We start from the raw sequence: 12,618 nt of genomic DNA, 5'->3' as shown, positions 1-12,618 counted from the left end.
CCTGAGCCTCTCCATCTCTCCTTCCCTCAATCCCTGAGCCTCTCCATCTCTCCTTCCCTCAATCCCTGAGCCTCTCCATCTCTCCTTCCCTCAATCCCTGAGCCTCTCCATCTCTCCTTCCCTCAATCCCTGAGCCTCTCCATCTCTCCTCAGTCTGTTTCCCCTTTCCTCCATCTGTCTTGTCCCTTCTTCCCTCCACACCTCCATCCCTCAGTCTCTCCATCCCTCAGTCTCTCCATCCCTCCATCCCTCTGTTTCTCCATTCCTCCATCCATTCAGTCTCTCCCTTTCTCCATCCCTCCAGCCTCAGACTCTCCATCTCTCCTTCCCTCCATTCCTGAGTGTCTCCATCCCTTAGTCTCTCAATTTCTCCTTCTCTACAACCCTCGGTCTCTCTGTGTCTCCTTTCCTCCATCCGTCAGACTCTCCATCTCTTCTTCCCTGCATCCTTCTTGTCCCTTCTTCCCTCCACACCTCTGTTCCTCCATCCCTGAGTCTCGATTTCTCCTTCCCTCCATCCCTCAGTCTCTCCATCTCTCCTTCCCTCCATCCTTCACTCTCTCCATCTCTCCTTCCCTCCAGCCCTCAGACACTCCATCTCTCCTTCCCTCCAGCCCTCAGTCTCTCCATCCCTCTATCCCTGAGTATCTCCTTCCCTCCTTTCCTTTATCCGTCAGACTCTCTATCTCTTCTTTGCTCCATCCCTCCATCCTTCTTGTCCCTTCTTCCCTCCACGCCTCCTCATCTCTGAGTCTCAATTTCTTGTTCCCTCCATCCCTCAGTCTCTCCTTCCCTCCATCCCTCCATTCCCATCCCTCAGCCGGGCGGGCTCCCCGCAGCCCTCACCGCCCAACCGCTAGGCGGCGCCATCCCGGCGGTTGCTATGGCGACGGCGGAGCCGCTCCCCTCACATCCGGGGCCGTTGAGGCGGCTTCCGGCGGGCCCCAGGCGGCGGCGGCGGCGATGGATCGGTGCGGGCCGGGGCCCATGAGCGCCGTGCCGGTGGCCGACTTCAGGCCGTGAGTCCCTGAGGGGAGGGCAGGCAGGAGAAGGGCCCGGCGGTCGGGTGCGGGGAAGGCTGCGCGCTGAGCCGCGGGGAGCGCGCCCGGCACCGTCAGCCCGCGATGCGGCTGCAGCCACGGGGCACTCGGGGAGGAGCGGGAGGGGAGCGGCAGCTCGGGCCGGGAGGAGCCGGAGCGGGTGGAGGAGGAGACCCTCGGGCCGGGAGGAGCCGGAGCGGGTGGAGGAGGAGGAGGAGGCCCCCGGTTTGCCTTGGTCACGCTGTATAAGCCCGGGCCGCCCCGAATCCCGAGCGCGGAGGCCGCCGGGGAAACGTGCCGAGCTAGGCTGAGCTTATACACGAATGTTTGTTTTTGCTGCGTAGGGAAGCGATGAGAGTATGTCAGTGTAAGAAAAGTATTTGTCAGCAGTGGAGTTTTTAACTTGGGTAATAAGCTGGAGGTCATCTTAGTCTTCCGTAGGTAAGTGTCGGTAGAATGATTTGTAATTTCCACAGGGAAATTCTGAGTGCAGTTGTGTCCTCCACCCTGACAGTCCTTCAGGCAAACGCTAGTGAAGGAAAAGAATTCGGATGTTTTTCTTTTTTTAAGCTACCTAATATGCTGCCTAAATGTATGGCAGTACATGAGCAGCCAGAAGTGCTGATGGCTGCACGTGATTGTCAGAGGATGAGACCATTTTTATCCCGTATTTCCACTTTTTTTTTTTTTAAGGAAAAACCACCCATATTCGTGTTTCAACACCCTAAGGACTCATATCCTTGAATCAGGCAGTCAAGGGTGTTCAAATCTGACTTTCAGTTTTCAAAGTCAGAAGGGTATTGCCTGGCTTACATGTTTATTTTAGCATGAAATAACGTACCCAATAACTGGGCAGAGGCAGTGAGAACTGGTGGAAGCACACACAGAACCAGGCTGTGTGTGGTGTTTGGTAAACACAACGCCTGTTCCAGCAGGTCACAGACCCTGCCAAGTGCATAAACCTTCACAAGCCCTCTCTTGTTAAAAGTCTTTTAGGTTTAGGTCTGTGAAGGTGAAGTTTTGGTGTAGTAGCTCTATGCTCTGACTGTTGCTACACTTATTCCAGCTTTCTTAGTCAAAAAGTGAGAAATTATTTTTAAATAGAGGAAGAAGACCTAATAAAAAGGAACTTGGAGTAGTAAGCTGTTAAATTTATTTGGTGTACTTCCCTTTCTGTTCCAGCCTGTAGGATTTGTCATTTTCATGGAGCTGTAGTCACTTAAAAAAAAAAAAAAGGAACTTGGGAAGTTTTAATGCAGAATTCTGTCATGTGACATGTGCATGTGTAACTAATATTAGATTTTAATAATTATGCAGTAATGCACTGATAAACGTATTAACCCCCCTATGTTATAATGCTTGCAAAACAGTAACAGGGAAAGGTCTGAAGATTTTTTTTTAATTTTTCTTGTGAGCTTAGACTGGCAGAATCATTACACTGTTTTGAATACTCTCATTTTTATTGCAGCCAACAAATGCATACTTCAAGTCTTTCTTGCTCCCAAACAATACACTTACTCAGTTCTTGAAAAGTAATCAGCTTCTATTCAGAACAAGTTCTTGTCCTGTTTCAGGCATATATATTGTGATTTTCTTTTGTGTGTAACTTCTCTTATTTATTTCAGAAATGAGGGTTCATTAACATCAACTTTAAGAACGCTTCTGTTCTTCACAGCTCTAATGATTACATTACCTGTTGGGCTATATTTTTCATCAAAGGCTTATGTATTTGAAGGTAATTTTGTTTCTGCCAATTAGCATTATTATCACAAAAACAGAGGAAAAGCACAATTCTCTAATAGCATCTTTGTTCTTCCTGTTTTGAATATTTGTTTCTGTATATAGACAAAAGGTCCTGTAATGTCTAATTAGAACAGCTAATTATATAAATTGTCAATGTATCCTTCCCTGCATTGTGGTCTGCAATCCAAAAAGCAGGCATGTTGTAGTCCTGATTCTGCAAGGCTTTAATACTTAGGTCTTGCAGTTTTAGGAAGTTCTCTCCTTCAAAAGTGGAGAGGAAGAAGGGAGAAAGCATATGCTGTAGACATCAAATCGAGGGTATTTTAACTTCAATTCTGAATACTGCAGTGTTGCTTTGTTCCAGAAATAGTTTCAAGGCCTTTATCGTGGTGAATTCCTTCCTGTGAATCGTTTTGAGCTCAGACTTTTGATACAGGACTAAATGTAACTTTGGTCTTTGGGGAGAACTGTGATTTGCCATGTCAGAGTTCCTAACTCATAACTAACATTCTTTACCTTCTTTGTTTCCTCAGGTTCCTTGGGGATGTCTGACAGGGACAGCTATTTCTATGCTGCCATAGTTGCTGTGGTCACTGTCCATGTGGTGCTTGCTCTCTTTGTTTATGTAGCCTGGACTGAGGGCTCCCGCCAGTGGCGTGAAGGAAAACAGGACTAAAGGATGAAGATCATCCCTGTCTGATGGCCACAGACTGTAAAGGAGATCTGGGTCTTTTTTTGTGAGCTGAAGGAAAAGCATTCTTCCAAATGTGTAATGCACGTGCTCAGAGAGGAGGTTGATGCCTCAGTTGTGGTTAAAATAAGACTTGTGCTCATCTTGGCTGTGTACTGGTGTTTTCTGTAATGGTGATGGAAGTTGTTCTTTAGCCAGCTTCTACTATGCTGAGCTGAGGAGGCCTTCACTTGCAATTAAAGTGGAATAATTACATACTTTTGAAAACTCCTGTAGCTACTTTTGCAGTGTCTAGTATTTTTCTGGCTTGCTCTGAAAATAATATTGGCGTGAAGCAAGCATTACATTTTCAAGGAATCAAATTGCTGCTTTAAAAAGCTACATTACTTACTATCCAGCTACAGTGGAAAAGATGGGATTTCACTTTGCTGTGAAACAGTTTCCTGATTTATGTGTGTTGTGGTTTAACCCCAGCCAGCAATTGAGCTCCATGCAGCTGCTCAGTCACTGTGAGCCCTCAGTGGGATGAGTAGGGGAATCAGAAAAGCAAAGTGAGAAAATTCATGGGTCAAGATAAAGACAATTTAATAGATAAAGCAAAAGATGCACACATAAGTGTGTTGGTTTTCAGTACAAATTCAAACTATAGCCCCATGGTAGCTATTATGAAGAAAATTACCTCTATCCCAGCCCAAACCAACACAGTGGAATAGGTGTAATTAATCTATTTCTGTGTTTAGAAGTAATTTCAAAACCAGAATTGTTTAGAAACTCAGGTGATGTCTTTCTAATGTGAAGTACAATTTTTTTTTTCAATTATATTTTTTATTGCAGTGTAAAAATTCAATCTTTCATTTCCTTTTGGAAGGACTGTGATATTGCACGTTGCTCATCTTTCTCCTCTTCTGCAGTTTATCCTGATAATGCAAAGGAAAGGGCATAGCATATTTCTTTTTAGACAGGTATGTCTCCTTGACATTTGCTAAAGTTGGATTTCCTGTGGCAAGGCAATGTCAGTAACAGTCATAAGCTGCTGTAATGGCTGGTAGGGGAAGGAGCGAGAGAAAAGAAGCTGTAGTTGTCTGCAAATTGTGTCCTTTCTGAAGCAGAGGACACAAAAAATGACCACATGGAATATTGACTTCTCTTCATAACTACTTACTCTTGTACACTGTGAAATGATACAATATGTTGATTGTTTCCTTTTTTTCCTTGGTTGTGCATAATCAAACCTCAGTGAGATTTTTGTGTTGTCAGATACCATGAATTTCATTCCGCTGTTTTGCTGTTGTTGGCAAGCTTTTTAATCTCTGGCTAAAACATTTTTCCTAAAGTTCCAGCAAGACAAACTTTCTTAACCCTGATAATGGCTGTTAAGCTGCTGTGCTTGAAGTCATTCTGTTAATTTGAATTTTCCAATTTATTGTATTAGGTTAACCTTTCTTGGAAGTTAGTTGCTTCATGCGGGGCTTGGCTTGGTTTTGGTGCTGCATGTGTCTGTGGTAAAACTTACATATAAACGAGGCAAAAATTGGTTCTCTGTGAACCCAGTGGCTTGAGAATTGTGTCCCCAAGCCTCATTGCTGTCTTGTCCACCCCAGTCCCAGGTGTGCACAAGCACATGCACCATGGCACACTAATGCCAGTTTTGACACTTGCTTTCTGCCCTGTTACCTTTTCTCATCCAGAACCCCGTCCTCAGGTTGCTGCTGGCAAAGTGGAGGATGTTCTCAGAGTGCTTTAAGTGCAAAGTTAGTTTGTACGTGGGCATATTGGCTTCCTGTTCTGCAGTGTGTGAAGTGTACCTTGTGGAACAAATACTGCCTTTTAATAAAGACCTACCCCCAATGCAAGATCCAGTAAACAACGTGTGCTGAACACTTTTCGAATAATGTCTCTAATATTCCACGTATAGAGTGCAGCTTAAAGCAAATGTATAGCCCTGCTCAATAGCTTAGCTATTTTTTTTTCATCTGTTCACAGTGGAGAATAAATGAAGAGTTACACTTATGAAATAAAGAAGTTGAAGTTTATTTATTGACTTTATAGAAGACTATGGCAGAAAAAAGGAATGTTACAGAAGTTTAAGATGCTGACTCCAAGGAGAACACAGCTGCTGTGCTCTATTAGCTGGTCCTGTGCTATGTCTGGTTTATGTTTCATGTAGCAGCATCCCTAGGCACAAAGTTAATTTCCTAGGAAAATAATTCCTTAATATACCTGTTTAGTTAAAAAAATCTGACCAGTTTGGCCTCTGCTGCATGTGCAAGCACTGTAATGTCTCAGCAGCCGGGTGTAAGGAGCTGAGCATTAATCCATCCGTTGGAAGATCTTTGAAGGTAATGCTTTGATCCACAACAGCACACAGTGAGGAAAGAAAAGAGGACTCTCCTGGGGAGGAAAGAGGACAGAAACAATGTTCCTGACCACAACACCCATTCCCTGTCCCCCTGTGCTACTGCAGGAGAGGTGGAGAACTTGGGAGTAAAGTTGAACCTGGGAGGAAGGGAGTGCTGGGTGGGAAGGTGTTTTATTTCACATCACCCTACTCTGATTTGATGGGTAATAAATTAGTTTCCCCAAACTGGGTCTGGTTTTCCCATCATGGTAATTACTGAATGACCTCCCTGTGCTTGTCTCAATGCAGGAGCCTTTTGTTACATTTTCTCTCCCCTGTCCAGCTAGAAAGGGGAGTGTTAGCACAATTTTGATGGGCATTTAGTGTCCAGCCAAGGTCAAACTCGCCACATTTAAACTGATAAAAGTTGTGGAGAGATCAGAATTCTTGTTGGATTGGTTTTTTAAAATTATTATTTTATTTAGAATGGCGATATAAAAATTATCACAGTTTGGAATTCTAAAGTGGTACTGTAAGTTTGTTAATTTTACTACCAGGAATGGATTTGAGACAACTCTTAAAAAGACAACTGGGAAAACTGCACAAGTCCTTCAGCACTTCACAATTGCCTCTCACTTAATGGTCTATCGTGTTTGCATAGGTTGACAACTAGTTTAGCTAAAGCAAGCAATTGTATCTCACAGTGACCAAATACTTTGAGACAGATTGCAGCAGAAATTTTCCAGAACATTTTCCAAGAGTGAAGAGACAGTTGGGCAGCTGGGAAGTGGGAAATCAGTGACTTTTCATTAGTTTCTGTCTTCTTTACTTAATGTCTCTTTTTTCTCAAATGCCTGCAGGACACTGTGGTGGTGGGTACCCATCCTGTGGGAGTGTGCAGGTGAGTGAGCAGCTTTGGATTGTACTTAGGGATGCCTGACTAAACTCTTCATTAATTGCCAGCACTGAGTAAGAAGTCTCCAGAGCAAATGGTGATGATCATGCTGTTCACAGGAATTATCATTGATTAAGGTATATAAACTTGAAACAGTCTTGACAGTACATTTGAAACAAAACGTTGCCTACGTGTTTCTTGCATTCTAAGAAAGGGCCTAGTAATAAAAAATTAACATAAAAAAAACGAAAACAAAATCCCAAGAAAGCAGCCAAACACAAAAACAACCGCCTTTCCCTCCAGAAGGCCCAAGCTCCTGTATTATTTTCACTCTCAGGCTGATTCCAGGCAGGAGACTGTGGATTTGCCATGCTGCTAGAGCAGCATGACAAACTAGAGGGCAGGCTGGGCTACCTGATCACTGATGGGCCAGGGCAAGGTGTGGTGCTCACTGAGAAATTACGTTCTCACCCAGTGCATTGGTGCACAGTAAAATGTTTGATGTGACTGCAGTTTTGGTGGGTTTTAGCCTGCTGTGACCACTGTAGTTAAACTCTGTTTAGGCTTCTGGCAGGCCTCACAGCTGGACAGGGTGTGCTGAGAGCATCAGGCAGGGGCTTGGATGGTTCTAGTTCAAATGAATAAGAGATGAGAAAGCAAAGAGCCCTTAAATAACCAACTGAGCCATGCATTTATTGCAAAATTCCATATTTGGGGTATGGCAAGTGTAGGTAGGGTGCAGCCCATGGGGCAAGAGGAGAAGGGTCTTGTGAGGCAAAGGAGTGATTTGGGGAGAGGGGGTGAGGACTGGAATGTGCTGGCATGGCTTGATATATGATGGCAGAGGCACAGTATGTTTTGTTTGGGAGTGTTTACTCCACTGTTTTTACAAGGGATTATACAGAACCATTGAATGTAAATACCAGAAAATAGTAGGCTAATTCTGTTTAAAACTTCCAACTAAAGTTGTTCATAGGTTGACAGCTTTGCTGTATGAGGTCTGAGACACATTGATTCACTTCAGCTTGTACAAAGCAGCATTGTTACTGCATCTGAGTTATCTCATGGGGCATGGTTAAACCCTTGGAGTATAAATATTTCTTTAAAAACACCAAAGAGCAACTGCCACTCTAATGCTTCATTAGCTCCAATTAACTGTCAGTTTAAGAGTAATACAGAAGCTGCTTGTTTGAAGGTGACAGCAGAGTTTGTTGTGACCCTGCAAGAGGAGGCCCTCAGGTGCCTGAATGGGGCTTGCAAGAAGAAATTGCTGTGTGATTCAGGGTCCCCACAGTCTTTCTCTTATCTGAAGATACTCTAGTGTCTGAATTTCTGAGCTGTTGGCATATAGAGTTCCAGTCTCTTTGTTAGGAGAAACACAGTGTTGTGCAACAATGCTGAGCTGTAGCTGTAAGACGGGAAATGGAGGTAAACTCTTGGGACTTGAGCTCTGTTTGAACCTAAGGCAGTAAGAAAAGGGATGAAGAGAATGCGTGTGGATTCCTGCAGAAAGCAGCTTTTTTAGGTGCTGGTCTTCCAGTTCTGAAACCAGGAGACAGAGCCAGTCGAGGTCCTGTTTCAAAAGGCAGGGAGACAGCCTGGGAAGCTTTATGGGGAAGGATGCCCCGGGTGAAGAGCTGGGAGAGTTGAGTAGTTAATTTGGTGACTGGCTGACTGAATGCCTGAGACAGAGGTTTTCTAGTGCTGGTTTGCTGTCATGCTTTACGACCCTTTTGTCCTACCCCCTTTGGATGGGATGTTCTTGCTGAGGTGATTCCCCTGTGTGCCCACTGTTTGGAGGAGTGATCAGGTGCTGCAGCTGTGATCTTAAAAGAGTACAAACTGCTCACAGGCCTGCAAAAAGAGTTGTTGCTGCTTTTAGTTGGCAAATGAGACACTGTGGTTTAATAGTTTTAGTGGAGATGGCCCAAGGCATAGGCACAGGGGATATGTTGTTAATTAAAACTGTTCATAATTGAAGAATGATTTATAAGTGAGAGTAATAGCAGTCAGAGATTAAGAACAAATACTGCTATGGGTGTGGGCCCATGCTGCAGGCACCATAGAGGAGATGTTTCATGCCTTTGCAGTTCTTCATCCTCAAGATGCAGTTTTTCTCTGCATGCTTGAGTCATTAATGTGGTTCTGCTAATGTTAGAGATCAACTGGAAGTTTGGCTTCACAGCTGGAATGCTGCTCATTTCAGGGGATGAGTCTTTGATGTGTAAGAGGTTTTGTGTCTGACAGAGAAGACAGAAGATCCCACTTTGCTCTCAAAGTCACACTTTGAGCCCTTTCCTAGAACAATTCCTACAGAATTAGCAAATGTTGGGTGATTCTTAATGTGAAGTATGATATAACATAGAGCTTCCTTTACCAACTTGTGTTATGTCTGGATTACAATGGTTTTTTTTCTTCAAAGTATGCCCTCACCAAAAAATTCAGACCACAAGTGATTCTGATGATCAGAATGTGATGATCTGGGTGTTGGAACTGTTTTGTTGGCTGTTTGGGTTAAGTGCAGCTACCTGTTTAAATGTAGAGTGGCTGTAGCTTGTCATCTGCAGGTTTTGCCCAGTATCCCTGAGGCTTGGATAGACACCAAATCTTGTGTTTAATGGAGAATGGAGATTGTTTACGGGTTTCAACCCACTTCCCAGTTTTACTTAGTGAAAACTGAACCTTGGGTTTTATATTAGAATTATAATAGCCACTTTCATATGATAATGACTGACTGATCATTAATCCAGTTCTTTTATTCCTATCTAGCATTAAGCCAGTTCCTTTATTCCTACCCAGCATTTATTTCTAACCTGTTACAGTTCTCCAAACAGCAGCAAGTTGCTCACTCCTGTTACAACTTCTCCCTCTTTACCTTTCCTTATTAAGTTCTTTCCATGGAAGCAAATATTCCTGTAGTGTGATGTCTTTTGTGATCCCTAGCTAAGATTATGTTGAATTTTGTAGAGTGAGATGAGGCTTTTATAACACTTGGTGGATATTTTGCTTTCCTACTCATGTATTTTCAGAATTGTTTGTTATATCAGCTCTGATATTTAAAGCACGAAAACTGATTTCAGAGGAAAAAAATCCAGTTTTATAGAGAATTCCTGTGTAAGTTATCTCTCTGTCATGGGCCCTTGGGAGGAATAGTTAACAACACCAAAACATCAGCCTGTTTCTGTGTTGTCAGATACTTAATAGGTTCAGAACAGTCAAACTTTGTGGTCAAGTGTAGTTTTATTTTGTCATATTACAGGACTGAGGAACATGTAATACACTGAGTAGCACTGGCAGTGGCATCCAGGCTGATTTCATTTCTCCAGCCCTAAAAGAAAACTACACTGAGACTTTTGGTAAGGAAATCTTAAAAGACTTCCCTCAGGAATATGTGATGGATGCAGCTCTTCAAGATGCCTGCCCATGCCAAAATGCTGTGTTTGCTTTATATCAAGCCTATGCAAGGGATTAATTTGGAAGGAAAGCTGTGTGGCTTGTGAACTTTGTACCTCAGGTCAGCTGTGCTCTAACTGCATGGTCCAAATTGCTGTTTGATGGGATAAATAATTTTTGTGTGCTTTTTATGGACTTTGTTCAAAAAAGTGAACAGGTAATTCATCTCAGCAGGTAATTCTGCAGAGCACCAGAACTAATTTGCTGGAGTGCTCTTCTGTTACAGATGAAGCAGTGGAGTAATGTGTCTGATTACATAAGCATGAGTTCAGTTGATCGTATCTCTGTGTGGATATTATACATGAACTGATTGACCAGTAAAGCAGACAAGAGTAATTTATTTTGTGTTGTCTCCTTGAATTCTGACAAGACAGTTTTCCTTCAGCTCAAGCTCGGCAGTTTGCTCATCACAGAGATTCCTGTACAGACTGATTGACCAGTAAGAGGAATTGGTGTTAGTAGAAGCCAGTGTGCTCCAGATTCCTGTGAAAAGCAGGTGAGACTATGCGTCATAAGGGAAGTCCCCTTGCCTGCAGTCCTGGCTTTTGGAGAATTAACAAGGACTGGTCCTGAATGAAAATGAGGTATTGGAGGTAACTGTGCCAGGACTGCTGTGGTTTGGATGGGTAAGAAGACTTACCCGGCAGTAACAGGATGTCAACTGACTCTTCTTTTTCTCATTTGCATTCCTAGCACTGGGAAATCTGTATAAAGCCATCATTTACTCTTAACAGGCTTTGAAAAACACAATCTGTCTGTAAAATTTCCTCAGGAAAAAAATTCTGCTCAAAAACTAGGCTTTTGAGGCTTGGTACAAATTTAAGCTGCTTTAGCCAAAAAAAGAGCTTTTGGATAAAACTGGTGTTGATGGATTTTCCTCTCCAGAATACACTGCATATTCCTTTTGTGCTAAAAACAAAGGTGAGTATCACAGAATACTATATGTGGCAGCACTGTAGAGTATCCAGTTACCACTTGCCTTGCATGTGCTGCCTGCTCCTCTTGCTGCTGCTTCCAAAGAACAAGGTAGGATCCAGCTGCTCTCAGTCTGTATGAGCACACAGGGAGAGCTGGTCTCTGTCCCAAAGGAGTCACCATACAGCAAGATCAGTCTGGCTAAAGGGATATTGCCAACAAACACAGCAGACCTGTCCAGGTGGAAGTAGAGAGGTGTTTAGTGCAGTTAGCACAGGATAACTCCTGGAGTCATTGGACCTGGCCTTGGGGTTATGGCACATACCTGGGAGAGGTAAAGAGATTCACTTTGTGGCTATGGCAGATCACAGAGTCAGAACTGGAGGGCAGGCTGGGGAAGAGACTGGAACTTGAGGTTTTTACTTGAGTTTTTTACTCCTCTGCCAGCAATATCTGCTATTCACTAGCACCTATCCACAGGGATTTTCTATGTTTTTTTTCTGGTGAGAATTTGAATCAGTGGATACCTGGACTTTTACCTTATTTTGCATAGCTTGACACTCTTCAAGGTCTGCAGACATTGTAGCCCATGCTTTCCTTTCTTGTCAGTTCTTCTGAATATTCCATTTAACCCCTCTTTCAGCACTGTTTTGCCATTGTTCAGCTGGCTTTAGACTTCCTGGGTTTCTTTCAGGTATACTTTTTCTCTGCATCATCATTTCCTTCCACATCTAAAAACTTAAAGTAATCAAAAAGGCCCGTTGAAATTTGCACTCCACTGGAGGATGGTGCTGCACTTGAAGGGTGCCATTCCATTATCTTTTCAATGGTGTTAGTGCTGGGCTTTTGTCCTGCTTCACACTTGAAGAGCACATCCCTTCATGTGGCCACAAGGTTCAGCTGGGAACGAGTCCAGTGGTCAGGATGCAGAATATGCATATGGTGCTGTCCTGGGTAAGGCTTGGCATGAGACAGGAAAATACAGCAGTGAGCAAATGATAAAGGAATTAAACTAATATACAGTCCCTGTTTATCATGTATGCCTTGGGGTATGTGCATGTCTTAGTCTTAGCTCTAAGCAGTGCATTGTTTGGGAAAGTACATTCAAGCATGACTAATCTGCATTTGTCTCCCTCTCCCAAAACATTGTTTCATTTGAAATGTTTTATTTCTCCGTATTTAAAGAATATTCTTTCATAATGCAAAAGCTATTTTTCATTTTTCTAGAACAATTAGTTGAAGTGTTTCTATTAATCTTTCTATTATTTAAGCACTTCTATCTGCAATACACAATAGAAACAAATGAATTGATTTTTTTTGAGACAAGCTTGCTTTTTATCCTACAGAAACAATGACTCATGAGATTTATCCAACCCTCATCTGTATTCCTCCCCCAGCTAATAAGTTAAATGTGAGTTTTGTGTTTGTATTAAAAGACAGCCTGTGTGTACTTCACCAGGGAGCTTGTTTGAACATGGAGTTCACAAGAAGAAAATTCCTTGCCGCAGTAAAATTGCTTCATTGGGCATTAAGGAGCTTTGCA

At 43.1% G+C, this 12,618-nt stretch overlaps 1 protein-coding gene across 1 annotated transcript; it reads left to right on the top strand.

Annotated features, from left to right (window-relative positions):
• Window positions 1–929: 929 nt before the first annotated feature.
• VMA21 (vacuolar ATPase assembly factor VMA21) lies at window positions 930–5,496 on the top strand. Its single transcript, XM_066334048.1, has 3 exons — window positions 930–1,019; window positions 2,666–2,775; window positions 3,317–5,496. Exons 1-3 carry the CDS (start codon window positions 964–966, stop codon window positions 3,457–3,459), a joined length of 309 nt encoding a protein of 102 aa, XP_066190145.1. The 5' UTR covers window positions 930–963; the 3' UTR covers window positions 3,460–5,496.
• Window positions 5,497–12,618: the final 7,122 nt, after the last annotated feature.

Source organism: Sylvia atricapilla, chromosome 21 (assembly GCF_009819655.1).
Source record: "Sylvia atricapilla isolate bSylAtr1 chromosome 21, bSylAtr1.pri, whole genome shotgun sequence".
Taxonomy (NCBI): domain Eukaryota; kingdom Metazoa; phylum Chordata; class Aves; order Passeriformes; family Sylviidae; genus Sylvia; species Sylvia atricapilla.
The sequence above is the reverse complement of the archived record's forward strand: the minus strand, read 5'-3'. Positions and strand labels throughout refer to the sequence as shown.

Excerpts from the sequence above, each read along its gene's own strand:
- VMA21 (XM_066334048.1), top strand. The coding sequence starts at position 964 with ATGGATCGGTGCGGGCCGGGGCCCATGAGCGCCGTGCCGGTGGCCGAC. Across the intron at positions 1,020-2,665 it reads CCGGTGGCCGACTTCAGGCC|AAATGAGGGTTCATTAACAT; the intron begins GTGAGTCCCTGA and ends TATTTATTTCAG. Across the intron at positions 2,776-3,316 it reads AAAGGCTTATGTATTTGAAG|GTTCCTTGGGGATGTCTGAC; the intron begins GTAATTTTGTTT and ends TTGTTTCCTCAG.